General features: G+C 43.2%; 1 protein-coding gene across 3 annotated transcripts in view; it reads left to right on the plus strand.

Annotated features, from left to right (window-relative positions):
• NFKB1 (nuclear factor kappa B subunit 1) overlaps nt 1-19,125 on the plus strand; it is a 114,627-nt gene that overhangs the window by 89,195 nt on the left and 6,307 nt on the right. For all 3 annotated transcript variants that reach the window (XM_035030177.1, XM_035030175.1, XM_035030176.1), the window contains exons 12-19: nt 1,806-1,949; nt 4,107-4,196; nt 5,661-5,846; nt 6,989-7,130; nt 10,695-10,809; nt 15,724-15,925; nt 16,394-16,563; nt 16,901-17,003. In XM_035030177.1, coding sequence (XP_034886068.1) covers nt 1,806-1,949; nt 4,107-4,196; nt 5,661-5,846; nt 6,989-7,130; nt 10,695-10,809; nt 15,724-15,925; nt 16,394-16,563; nt 16,901-17,003 — 1,152 coding nt within the window. The remainder of the gene's footprint in view (nt 1-1,805; nt 1,950-4,106; nt 4,197-5,660; nt 5,847-6,988; nt 7,131-10,694; nt 10,810-15,723; nt 15,926-16,393; nt 16,564-16,900; nt 17,004-19,125) is intronic.

A 19,125-nucleotide genomic window follows, 5' to 3' on the forward strand; every position in this document is an offset into this window, starting at 1 on the left:
ATAAGTATGACTCTTAGTTGGTTACAGTACAACTGAAGGAAAAATTTTGTAAATCTATCCAAAACCTTTATTAAGGACATTTGTAAAGTTTTTCCACTTTGAGCCCAACCTTTCTAGTGGAAGCACATTCTCTTCAAGTTGACCCACGTTGGCTTTCTTCTTCCTAACAAGTCTGGACATGATCAGTTTCTAAACGATTATTTGTAAGGGTATTTGGCTATATCTTATTCCATGCTTCAGTCTTCCAGCCACACTAAGGTCACTGTGAGTTAATCAGTAGGAGCATTCTTTCGAGCCCTGAGATGACTGGAACAACCACAGAATTAGAAATAAGTGGAGATCTTTCTGAACATAAACACTGACCAAAACTGACCTTGAAGAATCAGAAACAGGACAATAGTTAAGTATCAGGCTGCTGACTGAAAAAAAGAATACCACACTGGCTGTTTAACTTAAACAAAAACCTTCCATCACCCTTTTAGCCCAAAAGAGAAAAGGGAGAAAAAAATTTATGGTAGGAAGGCAGAAAAGAGAAAGAAACGGAAACAGAAAGAAGAAACAAGAACACTGTAATGGACCACAAAGGCAGTGGGGCTGGTGAGAACAACAGGGAGTGAAAAGCAAAAGAAAAACAGCAACTACAAAAGGAATGAGGGTCTAGACCTAGACAGTCAACAGTCACAGTGGGCATCACCGTATTCTAGTCAAGTTGTACTCTTAGACTTTCAGCCTCCCAATTCTCATCAGTCACCACTGACTACTGATCCCTCTTTCCTGGTATTTCTGGGGTTTGCCCACTTGTATTATCATGGTGCCCACTAAGGAACAGCCCCCATCTCCTTATGTCTGGACTGTCTCTGCCTCTCACTTGTCTCTTCGCTTTGTCCCAAGCACCAATGACAGAGGAAGCTTCCTAAAAAACCACCCTATGCACATCATCCCCCAGTTCAGAAACACGTAGTGGCTCTCCTGCTGGTAAACCCCTTCGGTTCATGATCCAGAAGCTCTACAGGGTGGTCCTGATCAACCCCATTTCTCAAGACTTTCTCCTGCTCAACTTTGACCTCAGCTAAATGGAACCACGACAGCCTCAGAAGCGCACAGTGCACATTCCTTCCTTCATTACTTTCCCTCTTATCCCATCTCCAGATCATTGCCCTCTCTTGATATAAAGTTGATTCTTGGAAGCCTTGCCTGAGTTTTCCGGCCCACAGGGACTTCCTCGAAGTCCTTCCTTGAACTCCTGGAACACTGGTGCGCACCATACATTTAACGAAGATAGCACTGTGGTGCTCTCTCTCTCCAGGTCTCCCCCTCCCCCTCCGCAACCTTGAAAATATATTGGAGGCTTCCTGACAGCAAAGACTATTCATACTTCTCTTTCTCCCTAGCACTTAGCTCATAGTAGAGGCATTATAAATGGTAGTTGGTTAGTAATCGTTGTTTGTGAATGACCAAATGAAAATGCTCAATAATGGTTTTCTTATTCTGTGTCTTTGGTATCTTAACCTTTGACGGGAAATCTAGTCATTCACTAATTTGAATGACACGAGGGACTTAAGAAACTGTTGTAGAGGGGATTTGGGCGAGTACCACTCTGTGGTCTCTCTGAGGCTGGTTCTCAGGCTTCAGATCCATTGGAATAAATATAATGCTTCCTGAAATTTGGCATCTCTTCCTCCTTGGGTGACTTCTGTTTCCCTTTAAGATGTTTAAAAATACCGTCAGAATCAATATTCTTTCTGTGGCTAGTAGTGGAATTGAATCAGTCTTTTCTCCTCTGGTTTCTCTTCCTTTAAATACAGATAAAGAGGAAGTGCAGAGGAAACGGCAGAAGCTCATGCCTAATTTCTCAGATAGTTTCGGCGGCGGGAGTGGGGCCGGAGCCGGTGGTGGAGGCATGTTTGGCAGTGGCGGTGGAGGAGGGGCTGCCGGAAGTACGGGGCCAGGTATGAACCAAGTCTACTCTTTCTAAAGCTTCTTGGGGCCCCTGAGGGGCTCAGTCGGTAAGTGTCTGCCTTCGGCTCAGGTCATGATCCCAGGGTCCTGGGATCGAGCCCCGCATCGGGCTCCCTGTTCCGAGGGAAGCCTGCTTCCCCCTCTCCCACTCCCGCTGCTTGTGTTCCCTCTCTCGCTGTGTCTCTCTCTGTCAAATAAATAAATAAAATAATAAAGCTTTTCACGTGGGAGAGCGTCGAATTTTCCTTTCCTAGGTTTCCCAGACTGTCTGTGGGTCCAGTGGCTGTGACACTATTGAGTGCGACATATTAATTAAAATTTCCCAACAGATAGAATTTTTCAAAGAAACGCATGTTCATTTGGCAATATGTAGATAACACCAAAAACAGTAAAGAAGAAAAAAAGTCACCCAAGGCCAGTTATCTGAAGACTGTGTCTTTTAACGTTTTGGTATATTTCCCCTTTCTTTCATCCTTCCTTCCCTCCCATCTCTCCCTTCCATACTGTCTTGGTTTTCTTTGGAAACATTGAAAGGATTTCGTATTATATATACTACATTGTAGAGAATCTGAAGATAATAAAATCCTGCCATTGAAGGTTAACTTCTTCACATTTTTTTTCTGTGCAAACATTATGCTGTGTATTTTTGCATTTGCAGTTTCAAATTTCAAAAGCCGCCGTCCTCATAATGCATAGTATTTTAATCTCTTTACCTGTGTGATTTATTATCAACACATCGTGATTGTGTATATAGAGTGTATATAGAGTCATATATGCTGCTTTTCCCTAATGGGTTAAGGAACATAAGCATTTCCCCATGGCAATATAAATTTTATGTAAGCATAATATTTTAAGCATCAGTTTAATGACTGGTAGTACTACTTACTTGAATGTGTTTCCTGTTTTTTATTGTCCTTTGCTGAACTCCTTTGTCCACATTGCTTTTCTTTTATTCCAGATTGTTTTTGTAAATTAGATTCTTTGAAGTAAAATTACAGTGTCAGAGAGTATGGTGTCTAATACCAGCTGCTTCCCCCAAAGAGTTTTTTGGGTTTTTTTAAAATTTTATTTTATTATGTTATGTTAATCACCATACATTACATCATTAGTTTTTGATGTAGTGTTCCATGATTCATTGTTCGCGTATAACACCCAGTGCTCCATTCAATACGTGCCCTCTTTAATACCCATCATCAGGCTAACCCATCCCCTCACCCCCCTCCCCTCTAGAACCCTTAGTTTGTTTCTCAGAGTCCATAGTCTCTCATGATTTGCTCCCCCCTCTGATTCCCCCCCTTCATTTTTCCCTTCCTACTATCTTTTTTTTTTAACATATAATGTATTATTTGTTTCAGAGGTACAGGTCTGTGATTCAACAGTCTTACATAATTTTCACAGCGCTCACCATAGCACATACCCTCCCCAATGTCTATCACCCAGCGACCCCATCCCTCCCACCCCCCCACCACTCCAGCAACCCTCAGTTTGTTTCCTGAGATTAAGAATTCCTCAGTGAGATCATATGATACATGTCTTTCTCTGATTGACTTATTTCACTCAGCATAATACCCTTTAGTTCTATCCCCGTCATTGCAAATGGCAAGATTTCGGTTTTTTTGATGGCCCCCAAGGAGTTTTACGTACGAGTTTATGCTTCCACCAAAAAATGCCTGAGAATGAACAGTGTGGTCATGTTTCCTTTGAGGAGTCAGTATTTTTTCTGTATTTTGTTTGGTTCATTTTTTCCCGCCAGAGGTTATTTCAAGGTCCTCTGTGTCCACAAATCTGAGTTTGGATGGTGACCACTCACCATTGGCTTCTCCTCTCCACATAGGAGTGGGAGCCTTTCTCCAGCATGCACTCCTCCATGCTGCCCCAAGCCTGGGCATTGCCGGAGTTGCCAAAATGTAAACTTGATCAGAGTAGAATTCTGATCATCCCATGATCCCCCACAATGTGTCTTGCTAACTCCCAACGGAAGCACCATATCGGGCACACTACCCTCCCACACCAGAGCCTGTACTCACCTTAGGGAAGGACACCAAGCTTGGCTGAGTCTTTGTTAAAAAAACAACATCAACAACAACAACAAAACACCGAAAAAGCAAAACATCATGAGGTTTCAGTTGTTTTGCTTGCCATTTCAGGGTACGGCTTCCCTCACTACGGATTTCCTACATACGGTGGAATTACCTTCCATCCTGGAACCACTAAATCTAATGCCGGGATGAAACACGGTAAGCAAGGTAGTTTTTTTTAATAGTGAGAAAAGAAGAGAAAAATTGCCAAGAAGTTTTTATCATTACCTATCACAACATTGTCATCTTGAAAAAAAAATTGATAAATGCCAATAAGCTAAGAAGGTACTTCTCCAAAAAAAAAAATATTATTCCCTGTGGTGAGTATAAATTCTATTCACAGTACTTATATATTGATTTTGTAAGTGGCATGACCAGGGGGAGGAAAAGAACATTAAGAAGGGACATATAGAAAGACTTGACTCTTCAAACATAAAAAAGTCACCAAACTTACCTATTCTTTCCCTTTTTTTTTTCTTCTCACATACTATACTTTTGCAGATATTTTGAGTTTTATAGGAATGGCCTTTCCACATCAAATGCTTCCCCTAATTTGCAGTCGTCACACCAATGGGTTCATAATTTATATTGCACGTCCTTTCTAGTGTAACCATTGAAGAAATAATACAGTGAAGCCTTCCCATGTATGGAATGCCTGTTTTATGTCAGGGGCCGCTGCATATTTTAACTGTAATCTTCACGATTGCTCTGTAAGGAAAATAGTAGTGTCTCCATTTTACAGACAGAGGATACTGAGGTTCCGACATGTTCATTCACCCCCCCGAAGGCACATACCTGTTAACGGCAGAACCAGGATCTGAGCCAGTTCTCCTCATAAAACCTAGGTGTTCTCAGAGCACATGTCAGATGGCATGGTCGGACCTGAAAGAGCACAGAAATGGCGCCCCAAGTGGCTCCCACACTAAAGAATGTGCCTTGATATCATATCTTAACAACTTGCTTCGTTAATAGCATTGGGAAAAAAATAATTCCTCTGTTTCTATTTAAACTTTAAAAATTCCACTTCCCGGGAGTGCCTGGGGGTGGCTCAGTCAGTTAAGCATCGAACTCTTGATTTCAGCTCAGGTCTTGATCTCAGGGTCGTGAGTTCAAGCCCATGCTGGGCATGGAGCCCACTTTAAAAAAAAAAAAAAAAATCCACTTCCCTGCAATTCACAGAAGAGCTGTATTTCTTTTTTCTCCTTTACAAATAAACAGAATGAAATGTCAGTTTTTAGAAGTATAAATAAAAATTTTTTAAGATCTTAAAAGTTCTCATCACAAGAAAAATTTATGACTATATGTGCTGACTGATGTTAATTATTGTGATCATTTGACAATATGTACAAATATTGAATCATTATACTGTACACCTGAAACTAATGTAATGTTATAATGTCAATTATGCCTCAGTAAAAATGTGTCTTTTAGAAGTGAGCATTTAAAATAGCCCCAAAACAGGTTACGTAATGATTTGACTGTTTTAAAAGGAATTTTAAATTACTGGTTTTCTTTTCCCTTTGCAGTAAACTTGCCTCCCATCTTTATCTGATAATTGAAACAGTAAATTATAACTTAATAGACTTTACTGAGGAAAAGCTGATATTTTTGCTTTTATCTTAGGAACAATAGACACCCCATCTAAAAATGGTTCTGAAGGTTGTGGAAAGAGTGTGGACAGAGAGGCAGCCAGCCTCCCTGGGAAAGTAACTGAACCTGCAGAACAAGATAAGGAGTCCAGCACTGGGGATGATGAGGTTACTCTGACGTATACAGTGGGAGTAAAGGAAGAGAACTCTAGGTTTCAGGGTAAGTGAGCATACACATGATTACATTGTACTGACTGGTGAGGAGATGGGTTGTGGTTGGAGGTGTGGAGACTATTGCCAGAAGACAGGTTTATTTTCTGTTAATCTAAAAATGATGCATCAATACGTAGTTCAGTGTGCTTGCTCTTCAGAGTCCTGTGTGCTTTTTGAAAAACATGTGTCTGAACATTTTCTTCACACTGAGATTTCCATTTTCCCCGTATTGTTCTTGAATATAAAGTACTGAAGTTTACATATGCATTCTCCAATCATAATTATGCAGTTTTAGGGTATCCTGAAAGATCATCTAATTCATTTCTATCACAGATAATAGGGGAAAGTTTCCATAACTTTAATAGTCTCCTCTCTCTAGACTGTAGCTTGACTGTCATCCCGAAGTAGAACTTTGCCTGAAAATAAGGCCATTTCCTTTTGCCCTGATGCCCTTTTTGAACAGTTAGGATTAAGAGCGACCGAGCACTTCTGCGCCTATTTTGAACCAGTACCCATTAGAGAAAAGGGAAGGGAAAGATGGCAAATATTTCTACTTGTTGGCCACTTATGGTCTCTATCACATTTTTTTTTTTAAACACCACTTTAAAAATGTACAAAGCATGGTTAGTTAGGTGGGGGGATCATATAAAAACAGGCCACCCATGGTTTTGGCCTGCAGGTCTCAATTTGCCTTCCCCTGACCTTCCAGAAGCAAACTTCACAAGCACACCGAAGACCTATGGAAAGTCTGTCTGTGTTTTTTGATACTTTGTCTAACTGGAGAGTTGTTTAAGACTCCAGTGAAGGATTATTTCATCAGGAGATGGATTATTTACAAATAGTAAATCGAATCAACATTATTTAGAGATTGAGTGTTCCCCCTAAGATAACAGACATTTCTAAATTTGTTTCCCCCGACAAACCACAGACCGATTTTTCAGATCAGCCTCTGTATTTGTCAGTAAGCCAATGTCCAATTGTGCTTTTTCTAGTGAACACGGTGCAGAAGTCCTGAAAGGAGCATTTGCAACTCAAACGATGTGTGTCGAGGTATCAGAACCCTGATGCTGATGGTTTTGACCTCGAGCATGCCGTACCTGTAGAACAAGTGTAGGAGACTCACCTGTGATTGTGGTCATTGCCTTGCAGACAACCTCTTTCTAGAGAAGGCTATGCAGCTGGCCAAGCGGCATGCCAATGCCCTTTTTGACTACGCGGTGACAGGAGATGTGAAGATGCTGCTGGCTGTCCAGCGCCACCTCACTGCAGTGCAGGATGAGAATGGGGACAGGTAAGTCAGGACTTGTGCAAACAAGAGTTGTTTTAGGGCCGGGAACAGAGAAAATCACTGTATGCTCACTGGCTGGAGATAAAAAGAATCATTTAAAGGTATTGGGTCCTGTCACTGGAAGACTATCGTGGGCAGTAATGTGTCAGTAAGGTCGAATCCCTACTTTGCTTCCCCTGACCGGTGGCTCTCACCTGTTGGGCCCTAGCGTAGCTCGAGTCCTCCTCTAAGAGTACATCGTTCTGGGCAAGAAAACGAAGACGTGTGTGGGGAATGGTGGTACTTTTTCAAAAACCTTGCTTTATTTATTGGGATAACGTGTGGAATAACATTTAATAAACCTATTTATTTACGGGATTAATAACATTTGCTTTATTTACTGAAATGGTATAATAATAAAATTTGGTCCAACCAGATCCCTCAAGCACTTGTTATCCCAACTGCATATTTATGATGGTAGTGTACTCAAGACAAAGCCCAGAGAAGACAGCACAACGACAACAACAGAACAATTAAGAGCCGACTGTCATTCTTCCCCAGTCACTGGTTCCTTCGCTCCTGCCTCCGTTCCTGGTTACCAGTCTGCGACTGGGTCAGGCCCCTGTGTCTGCTCTCCCTCACGCCGTGGGGGAGGCGAGCATTCCAAGCACCGGGCGTCCATCTCTGCTCTCACTGAGCTGATATTGGCAAAGCAGCTGGCTTCTTTCTAAAACCGTTCTCTTGGGCCTTTCACTGAGGCTCCTAAAATGATCTCAGAAGCCTGTAAGAACAACAAGAGACAACAGCCCTCAGATTCAAGTCAAGTGCCTTACCTAAAACTTTCCAAAAATAGCGTCAACCCCGAGAAACCCTTTTCTGTAGAGGAGCTCTTGAGTGCTGCGTTTTAAGCCTCGGTTTAAACGCTGATCCAAACGCTTTAGGAAAGTGCCAACCTCAGGGTTTCAAACAGAGACCTTTGTTCTCATTCCTTGCAGCGTAACCAAGGATGTGGTATAACCACTGACCTTGTGCTACAGTATGAGAGGAGCTCGTACAGCCTGCTTTGTGTAATGCTGTGAACAGCAGAATGTTTTCACGGGCTTAAAGAATCCACTTAGCGCTCAGCAGCATAGAACCACAAGAGAAAGCAGCCAGTTACCCAAGACAGAACAGCAGCGTTTCAGGTGACATTTTTACGGGCCTGTGGCATTGAGGAGCCTAAGAAAGATGAGCACGTGGAAGCTAGCGGGAGCCTGCGGCCTATGGAGGGAGGGTTGTGGAGAAGATACGACGCGCATGCATTCAGTGGGTGCGTGGAGGGGCAGGTGCGGGCACGTGTAAGGACACATACGGAGCGGCCCAGGAGGTAGTCTTCCCTGCCCAAGCGGAACATGAATCCTTCAAGTCCCCTCCTGGGACCCCAGACATACTCCTACCAGCAGGCTCTCGGGGTTTGCCGCAGCTGGAGGCGGAGAGGGGAGACGCAAGAGGAACCCTCACGAGAATGTGGCCAAGGGAAAGCTGCTGGTCCTCACATATCAGGGCTGTTTTCATTGAACTTGTCACACTCCGCTAATAATCTGAGTCCTGGAGCCATTAGTCATCACAGAAAATACAATAAAGAAAAGAAAAGAACTTCTGGTGTTGGGGACATTCCCATGAGGGTGTGAGGATTTATGGGGGAGGGAGAAGGTACTTCTGGGATGAAATGCTGAGCTGCGCATGGAAATTTTTAGGCAGTTTTGAAATATGACCTTTTTCTTGGTATATGTGCATCATGTCTGCGTCAGACTTCGGGCCCTTTTTAGACGGCTTCTTCCAGCCTCACATTTCAAGAGACAGTAGTGAAACCTCGACATCATTCGTTTGCTCTCTCAAGTAATGAAGTCGTAAGTTTGTTTTTTTAGGCCCTCTTGTGCCAACGTTAATCCCTAGTAAGATGCACTTACTTTTGCTAAGAAAGAGGCCTGGAAAACATGACACCTCAGATGTTTCAACTGGACAAAATCTAGCCTGTGCCTCAAATCCCAGATGTCCTGCCACCATGCGATACTCAGTATGCTCTGCATCGCGATCTGTCCATACTTCGGCATATTCCTTATCTTAGGGGTTCATCTGCAGCTCTACAGAGCAGTACCCATGTCTTCCTTCAGTGGGATGGCTTAAGGGATTAAGAGGTGGCCTTGGAGCCAGATGGACTGGACCTGGGCTGGGCTCCCAGCTTCGCCACTCACTAGTTAAGTGACGTGGGTTGAGTTCTGTTATACCTGCGAGTCCCAGTTTCATCATCTGAAAAATGAGGATAATATTACCTACCTCACTGGGCTTCTTGTTACAATAAATCAGGTCATATATGTCAACTACATAGCATGGCCTGGTAAATAGAAGCTCTAAGCCCAAAGTAGCCACTTTTTTGAGTCCTTTCAAATTATTTTTAGTAGTAAGTTTTTTAACAATTAAAAAATTGTGTCGGGACGCCTGGGTGGCTCAGTCGGTTAAGCGTCTGTGTTCGGTTCAGGTCATGATCCCAGGGTCCTGGGATCGAGTCCCATATCGGGCTCCTTGCTCAGCGGGGAGCCTGCTTCTTCCTCTGCCCCTCCCTCCTGCTTGTGCGAGCTTGCTCACTCTCTGTCTCTCTGACAAATAAAATCTTTAAAAAAAAATTTGTGTCCCTAGGACTGATGCTTGGCACCTGCCAGTATTTTCAGCCTTATTAGCATAAGCCCTGAGGCTCATTCTGTCACCCTTATTTTAGCGCCTGAATTGTGTGCCAGGGCTGTAAGGCTGACCCAGGGAGGACCAGCCCTGAGATCACAGGCCAGAGAGGGGGAAAGACAGATAGAAAACCACAGTTGCATAACCCAGCAGTAAACTTGAGGGGAGACCATGTGCTCTGCCTAGGAAGTTCGAAGAGGAGGTAAGGTTTGAACTGGAATATGAAGGATGGAGTAGGCACTGTCCAGGCAGAGAAAAGGAGCAAAACCATTCCAGGCAGAGGGAATATATTTGCAAGGGAGAAATAAAATCACATGTTCCTTCAGAAGTTTACCTCAAGAGTCCTCTCCCAGTAGTTAAATGCCTGACCCCATTCGCCCCTCTTGGGATCTAGGAAGATCTTTCAGAAGCCACCACACTGTATTTTGGAGGAGGCTGGAAGATTAGGTGAGGTAACTACATTTTCCTGAACAGTTGCTAGTGCCGGGCATTTTACATACATCATCTATATGTCAACGGAAGCCAGGAAAAAGCTAGAAGAGAAAATGCCCTGAACTATCACACGGAGGCAGAGTGGGGACTTGAACTTATGTCTCTTTCCCTCGAGGCCCGGGTGCTTTTATGCCTCACGAGGTCAGACCAAAATGTCCCCAGAGGCCAGGCAGGCCTGGTAAAAGAGTGGGCCTGCGTAGGCGGTAGAACATTCCCACCTCAGATTCAAGACATTTAAGATTCAAGACATTTGGGGGCCGAATAAAAGGAAGTATGAGAACCAGGTTCGGTCTGCAAGTCTGATCCTTTCTTGGGACTCTCTCTCTTTTTTTTTTTCCACTAACATTTTAGTTGATTAGTGCCACTCTGTTTTTGTTCCAGTGTCTTACACTTAGCAATCATCCATCTTCATGCTCAGCTTGTGAGGGATCTACTAGAAGTCACATCTGGTTTGATTTCTGATGACATTATCAATATGAGAAATGATCTCTACCAGGTAAGCAGAAATGCCAACTGAAGAAAAATCCAGTTTGTACCTGCTTGCATGTGTGTGTGTGTGCATGTGTGTACGTGTTATTTCTAATAATGTTAACAGTAGCACAAATACAGTGCTTTGTTTTGTAGGTTAAATCCTAAAAGCCCATAACTTGGGAATATTATTTATGATTCAGGGTCCTTTAATCTGTGAATATAATAGAAATCACTCCACAATGAAATTCAGCATCCTGCTGGGTGGGGGAAGGCAAAGTTCAAATTTTAGAAATCTGTCAAAGAGTCGATCCGTTTTCTTTTTTTTTTTTTCTTTTTCAAATTTATTTTATTCTTTTCATTATAATAAGTGTACTTTTTAATCCCCATCCCCTATTTCACCCATCCACCACCCTCCTCCCCCCTGGTAGCCATCAGTTTGTTCTCTGTAGTTAAGGGTCTGTTTCTTGGTTTGTCCCTTTTTTTTTTCCCCTTTGCTTGTTTGTTTTGTTTCTTAAATTCCACGTAAGAGTGAAATCGTGTGATATTTGTCTTTCTCTGACTTATTTCACTTAGCATTATACTCTCTAGCTCCATCCATGTTGTTGTAAATGGCAAGATTTCATTCTTTTTTATGGCTGAATATTACTCCACTGTGTGTGTGTGTGTGTGTATCACTTCTTTGTCCATTCATCTGTCGAGGGACACTTAGGCTGCTTCCATGGTTTGACTATTGTAGGTAATGCTGCTATAAACGTAGGGGTACATGGATCCCTTTGAATTAGTGTTTTTGTATTTTGGGGGTAGATACCCAATAGTGGGATTACTGGGTTGTAGGGTAGCTCTATTTTTAATTTTTTGAGCAACCTCCACAGTGTTTTCCACAGTGGCTGCACCAGCTTGCATTCCCACCAGCAGTGCAAGAGGATTCCTTTTTCTCCACATCCTCGCCAACACTTGTTTCTTGTGGTTTTGATTTTAGCCATTCTGACAGTTGTGAGGTGATATCTCACTGTGGTTTTGATTTGCATTTCCCTGAGATGAGTGATGTTGAGCATCTTTTTTTTCTTGTTTAAATTGAAATATAATTGACATATAACATTGTATTAGTTTAAGGTGCCCAGTAATTCGATATTTGTATATATCACAAAATGATCACCAAAATAGGTTTATTTACTTGTCATCCATCACTGCCTATAGTTACACGGTTTTTTTTGTTTTGTTTTTTTTTTTTGTGGTAAGAACTTTTAGATCTATTCTCATAGCAACTTTCAAATATACAGTACAGGAGAACCTAGAGTAAATATGTCACTTCTGTCAAGAAAAATACAATTGAAAAAAATTAAGTTTGGAAAGCCAATAATGTGTAAGAATTTTGAAGTCTGCTGAAACACATTTTGACAACATCTAGATTAAGTGTATATCAAATAAAGGGTGCTGAAATCAGAACACAGAAAAGTAAAAAAAGGTTGGTTGACGAGAAAGCATCTTTCAAAAACAGAAAGCTCAAATCAAGGAAAACAGGAAACACCAGAGTTTTGCTCAGATCAAGTTTGAACAGGAATTCTGTGGGTTCAAAATCAACTTGAGGAACCCTGGTACAGAGGTCCTCAGACGTTGCCGAGAGAAGGTAGCTGGGACCCGGTGAGGCTGCCTGATGGGCACGTGCAGACCTCAGGTGGGGAAAGGAAATTGGAGCTGCACTTGGCAGAACCAAAGCCTGGAGCCTGGTGTTGGGAGCCTGAGACCTGACCCAGCCACTCTGGCCAAAGGGGTGCTCTCCCCTCCCACCCGCTTTTGCCCCCACCCCACATGGCTTTGGTGCCAGTCTCCTGGTCTTGCCCCTTGTCAGCTTTCTCATTTTCTCCTTCCCTTCGCTCCACCCAAAGTGACTTCCCAACCCTCGTTGGCCTGGACAGTGTGCTCAGATGCCTGGTCCGAGCATACCCGTCACTCTAAAAATATGGCCCACAATCATGTACAATTAATTGTACAGTAAAGGTACCTGTTCCAGTTCTGAGTTGTTAAAGCAGGTGATGTGAATCATTTTTATCTCCTCGAAGCAAAAGAACTACAAGGTTGACATGTAGCTCTCACTAGATTGTTATGTGTGAATAGGTGTTTCCTGATAAGGGAAATAAGCTTCCCATTTGATGTAAGGCTTTCAGCTCCTTCCCTGGTGGTAATGCTTAATGTCAACGGAAGAACGAAGTTGGGGATTCTTCACTGACTCATAGTATAAATGAGGGTGAAGTCTAATTTTAGGTAGACATTTAAAGAATGTCTTCAAATTTTCATACCATCTTGGGGGTTGTTGGTATTTGGAGAATCATCTGGCCCCGGAAGCTTGATTCTTTCAGGCTTTAGGACTGATTGTTCCTCTCAACCAGCACGAGCGTACAAATAAAACTGGGAATGAATGGCACTGTGTCGCTTCTCGGTCCTCCTCTCAAAGACTGCTTCGCTTCGCTTCGCTGGCTGTAGGTCAGATTCAAGGAATTACTTGTTTTCCTGTTTATAAATAGGCCCTGCAAAGGACACCACACAACAGGATTAGTAGTCGTGATTTATTATGTGCTGACCTCCTTACTGTATCATTTGGTTACATTATTGAGACTCTCTCTGATGTGCTAGACACAAAAATCTTGAAACCACCACCTTTGACACTTCGTGCCTTCCGAACTGGGGACTCTTGGGAGAACACAGGTCCATCTTCCCCCAACTTAGCACCGCTCCCATTCATGGACAAGGATTCTGGGATCCCCTGGTAATGCCTTCTAGGTCTCAAACATACACCCAGTGGCAACTTCGATTTGAGACCTAGAAAAGGCTGCAATTTGGACTCGTTTACCTTTGTAAAGTTTCTCTGGTAACTATTTTCAATGGAAAAATTATACAGTTCTCTAAGTAATTTGGATTATTCGGCAATTGTCTTAGACAATCTCCCAAAATACCATTCACTAATCTTAGTACATTTCTGTGACCATCTGTCATGATCAACTCTCTCTCCCCACCCACTCTCTAAAGATACACTCAAAATAATCCCAGTGCATAGAGTTAGGATTCTTCTGAAAATTTCTGAAATCTTTTGCCTTCAAGCCCTCTCCTCTTCTTCACTCCCCACCATAGATCACCCCTCCAGTGTGTTTGATATGGATTGTTTTATCTGCATACCTTCCTATGTAACATTAATGAAGGGTTTTGTCCATATGGATTTTTTTCTTCTATGTTTTTAATTTTTATAAATATAATATATGTTCATAGTTCTTTAAATCGTACATAAGGAAATACACTGGAAAATCAAAAGTTGCCCTCCCTGGCAGTATACAAGTCCCCTAACCCCACTCCCAAATATAACTGTTGCATTTGTAAGTATTTTTCCAGATAGTGGCTATGTAAACATACACACTTGAAATAAATATAGATATTTTACTATACTCTCACAGTCCACACTGTGTTATATAATCCTGGGGTTAAAGATCTAAAGCCTGAAATTTCATAGAAAACCTTCAGTGGGACTATGTTTTTAAAAAAAAAAAAAAAAAAAAAAGCTTCTCGTACTCATAGTAACAGAATTTGTATAATGTGAAAAAAAATCATATTAAAACAAGAGATAATTACAAATTTCTGAGTGGTATAATATTTTATAATTTCAGATCTTTTTTACAATCTCATTCTCTCTCAGATTTTTTTCATCTCCCCAAATAGCATGTCATATTAATAAATGCACTTTTTTTTTACATATTTATTTCTTAAGAAGAAGGCTCTTGGCTACAGTATCTAAAGTTTTTGAGGACATCATTCTATTTCAAGCTGGGGTATAAAAGATGAAAAAAAAAATAAGAGAGAATGGAAATTTGGCCCAAAAGCCTGTCTGGCTTCTGCTGTGTGCAGTTATCACTGTAACGGAGCGGAAGCCGCAGGAGCATCTTGCAGCGCCTCCTGGGCTGAGGTTGTCCTGCACCAGCTGGGCGTCGGTGGCTTACCCTGTTGTCGCTGCTGTGGCTGGGAATCGCGTACCGAGAGAGAAAGTTTAGGCAAATTGTCACTAGACAGACTGGATTTCACAGACTCCTGTGAAATAGACTGATTTGTATAAAAATATCTCGCTATTCTGTCAGTGGCCTCAGTTCTTTGAAAGATACTTTCGCGATTGTGTCTGTCTTGCTCATTTTGAAAACACTCAGTTTGCAAAACATCTCATTTGCATTCACCGAGGCACTACTTTGTGGGCAGAGTAATCAAATGGACTATGTATGCACCTATTAGGTGTTAGCGATTCAGCTCGCTTGTTCATCTGAGCCCTCTTACTGAGATGGTTCTGTCGTCCTGGTTATGACATTTAGAATCCTTTGACACCTGCTATAAAATGGGGGTGCCCCAGAGTTCTATTGGTTGTTCTCATCACAGAGCCAGCTCACGGAAAAATATTTTTACTTCAGCAAACTCACTTTCCGCGTTAATATAGAATGACAGCACCTTTGTGAATTAGTTTCTATTGAGTAGTTAGTTCATTTCACCTTCTTCAGTAAAACTGTAGCCTTGCTTTGATTTGTTAATATACAGAATTATCAGCTGAAGATAGATTCCTGCTACAGATTCAAGGAAACTAAATTTATTAAGAGAAGAATTAACGTATCAGCAGTCGGCAGGCTGTAATGAGAAACAAGAAAGCGATTAAGAATTGTAAATATAATCTTAATTATCGCGTGGCTCCGTATCAGTCCAGCATACACACTTCATTAGCACAGGACATAGAACAGGGAGTAACTTACTTGCAAAAGAGAGGAGTTAATCTGGCAATGGGAACCGGCCCTGAGGCATGACGCCATCTATTGCAGCGGCAGCCACAAAACCCGTAGGTTCAAGCCCGGGGAGGGAGAGGGGGGTTCAAGTGTTTGCTGCTGAGCAGTGTATCTCCTGACCCTTCTCCACTTCCCAGACACCCTTGCACCTGGCAGTGATCACCAAGCAGGAGGCTGTGGTGGAGGACTTGCTGCGGGCCGGGGCCGACCTGAGCCTTCTGGACCGCTTGGGTAACTCTGTTTTGCACCTAGCTGCCAAAGAAGGACAAGATAAAATTCTCAGTATTTTACTCAAGCACAAGAAGGCAGCACTACTGCTGGACCACCCTAATGGGGAAGGTAAGAGACGAGCAGACGTTGTGGATAACCTTCTCTCTCTGCTTTCTAAACAATTGGTAGCTACTTGCTAAATGTGTGTTCTTTGATTTGCACCCAAAAGTGCTTCCCGTAGTCACCCGGAGGTTGTCATCTCTCCCGAGAATTTCTTTCGCTCACCCTAATTTCTTTAAAGATGATTTGGAATTGTTAGGAGGTGGAAAAAGCAGAGGTCTGAGCAAACGCTGGTCTTGAGGTGTAGAAGCATCGTTTATCCAAAGAATGTTTATTTGCCCTCAGTGTCTCCTGAGAACATACGAGGAGACCGTGGGTTTCCACGCGGAACCACAGACTTGCGGCGCCTTGCCAGGCTCCCTGGAGCAGAGACACTAGATGTGCTGAGAGTCGACAGCATTCCGTCCCTGGGGTGCAGTTTTGCCGCCTTGTGAGCAGCCTCCCAGCTGCATGACCGTCCCTGTGCTTGGGCCGCAGGTCTAAACGCCATCCACGTAGCCGTGACGAGCAACAGCATGCCGTGCCTGCTGCTGCTGGCGGCCGCCGGCGCCGACGTCAACGCGCAGGAGCGGAAGTCGGGGCGCACGGCGCTGCACCTGGCGGTGGAGCGCGACAACGTCTCGCTGGCGGGCTGCCTGCTCCTGGAGGTAGCCGGCGCGCGCTCGCCGTTGCGCTGAATTCCCAAGGGGGCGTTAGGGCCGTCTTTTCAAGGAGTGATGCCAGCCACCGCCTTTCCCCCGGCGGCCCCTCTCTTATCCCATAGCTTCTCGAGGCTTCGGGGTAGTCAGCTTTGGGCAGCCCTGACACCATCGGCCCCTTCTCTCTAACTGGGCATTTCTCAAGGGGCCGAGCCCGCCCCAGATAGCAACCGGGCTAGTAGTAAGACCTTTTCTAGGACCTAGGGCTCGTGCTGACAGGAGAGGGTGGGGACTAAAGGGGGAGAGGACCTTCCACTAACTCCTTCCTGTGCGGGCTGGATTTTAGGGTGATGCCCATGTAGACAGTACCACCTACGATGGGACTACAGCCCTGCACATAGCAGCCGGGAGAGGGTCCACCAGGCTGGCAGCTCTTCTCAAAGCAGCAGGTAAGGAAGGCGGCCTGGCGGGCACAGCTGGAAAGGGCTATCGGGAATGCAAACCCAACTCCTCCGAGTTGAACAGCCCCGCCTCCTCCTCTAAGCCGCGGAGCTCCTGCTGAAATGCAGGAGTAAATAAAAGTCACACTTCCACGGCCGCCTGGAATGGCGCTGCTGGGACTCGTAATCCTGGGCTCCATCCTGATGGTCATGTCAGTCTTTACCCTCTAATTCATCCGTTTGTTTTGGATATTGGTGGTTTAGGTTGACTCCCATGCCAGGAGATCTTCTTAAAGTTGAATTTGGTTCCTTAAAGAAATCTGAGCAGTACCAGCCTCGGATCATGTCAGAAGTCTCCAGGAAAAAAGTTGATTGGTAGAAGACATTTTAAAATTTCCTTTGGCAGGAGAGGTCCCTTAGAAGTAGAAATAATAGGAACAAACAAATGGGCAGTGTATTGAGTGCTACCGTATGTGAGGCACTAGAACTTGCTAGCGTTTATTGACCTTACTATGTGTCAGGCACTGTGCTAGAGCTCTCAGACGCACTGTCTCATTTAATCTGCAACAACCCTTAGAGGTAAGTACCATTATTATTTTTCCCATCTCACAGCAGACAAAATAGACTGAAGAGACCTGTGGGACCCAGTCCTGGGGTCCCAGGAAAGGCATAACTATGAATCACACCTCGTCCATCTGAGCTTCCAGACTATTCTCTCTACTGTTTCTCTCCCCTGCTCTGCTCAAGGATCTGCAGATGTTATTCCATTTAATTCTCTAGTTCTGTGAAGTATAGAAGTTATCCCCGCTCACCCTTGAATCTCTCTTGCCTTGTATACTTAGAACCTCAACACATGCTTAATGGGAGTAGTCTCTCAAACCTTGAGCTATCTGATTTCCTATAGAGGTTTTTAAAACTTTTTTAGAAAATAAATGCTTCATAAATTCAAGAAAACAGAGCGAGTTAAATACCTCTTTAAAAACTGAGTCCAGGAAGATGCACAGACTTTTTCTTTGGGGGCCCCACATACTTCTAAGTGAATAAAATCATATCCAAATAAACAATAGCCTTTTCTTTTCTTTGTCTCAGTCAAGTCAAACTTTCTCTTGGACAAGAGACTCTGATTGCAGTATGTATGAATAGTTTGGGAGTCACTGGTTATAATTAAGAAATGCCTTCAGACAAGAAGCTATAACCCTTTCAAAAATGCTTTCTCTTGAATTCTTAATATCCCATGAAAGGAGTGCCGAGTAACAGTTTCTCCATGATATAAATGAAGGCCCTTGGGTGAAAAACCTAGTCCTGAGCTCCCAGTCATGAAGAAGGTCACTTCAGGAACAGATAGCTCAGCTCCTCTAGCATTCTCCAGCCCATCAGTTGTTCATCTTGTTTCTATTCTGTTTCCATGGTCAGATGGCACTCACTGCCTTCTAGATCAGGCCCGGGCTGGAAGGTTGAAATAAGAAACAGCATGAAGATCCTTCTCTGACTCTCATTAGGCCCTCTCCTGTTATTGAAGTTGGCACAAAGCAAATGATCTCCCAGCAAGATAAAAACAAGTTCTTCCCAGAAGGGTGTACCGAACTGACTACTGTTTGTTAGACATTAGACTAAACACTCTCATAAAAATAGTCTCTAAGCCTCTAAGAGGTAACTAGCACTAATCTCTGAGTTACTTTTGGTGCACATTAAGAAACAGACTACATTTTTCCAAGATCAGCCCTAAAATTTTCAATTACTATACATTGTAGGAGAAGGTTTTTGCAGTGTTTGTCTGTTTAAGGATCGAGACCCCGGCAGTGCTGTACCCAGGAATAAAAGTGAGCCTGTTGTCCCTATACAGCAAAGTTTGCTCTTTTGAGCAAGTGGGAGAACAGCCTGAGACATGTGCAGTGGTGGGCACGAACTTGAACATTAAATTAGGTCCTGAATCCTAAGGGTGCAGCCCAGCCCCTGTAAATTGCTGCTGTTACTCCTCAGCTTAAAGGTGTATCATTTGGTTGAAACCTGTCCTAGAGAGTTAAATGTGAGGGTCAGGGTACTTCTAAGTCTTTTGTCTTTGAAAATGTCCTTGGCTATATAGAGTATCATAAGACATCTTTACAGTCAAAATAAATTAGAATTTAAAAGA

The sequence above is a fragment of the Mirounga leonina genome, unplaced genomic scaffold (genome assembly GCF_011800145.1).
Source record: "Mirounga leonina isolate KUSES-001 unplaced genomic scaffold, KU_Mleo_1.0 Mir_357, whole genome shotgun sequence".
Classification (NCBI taxonomy): Eukaryota; Metazoa; Chordata; class Mammalia; order Carnivora; family Phocidae; genus Mirounga; species Mirounga leonina.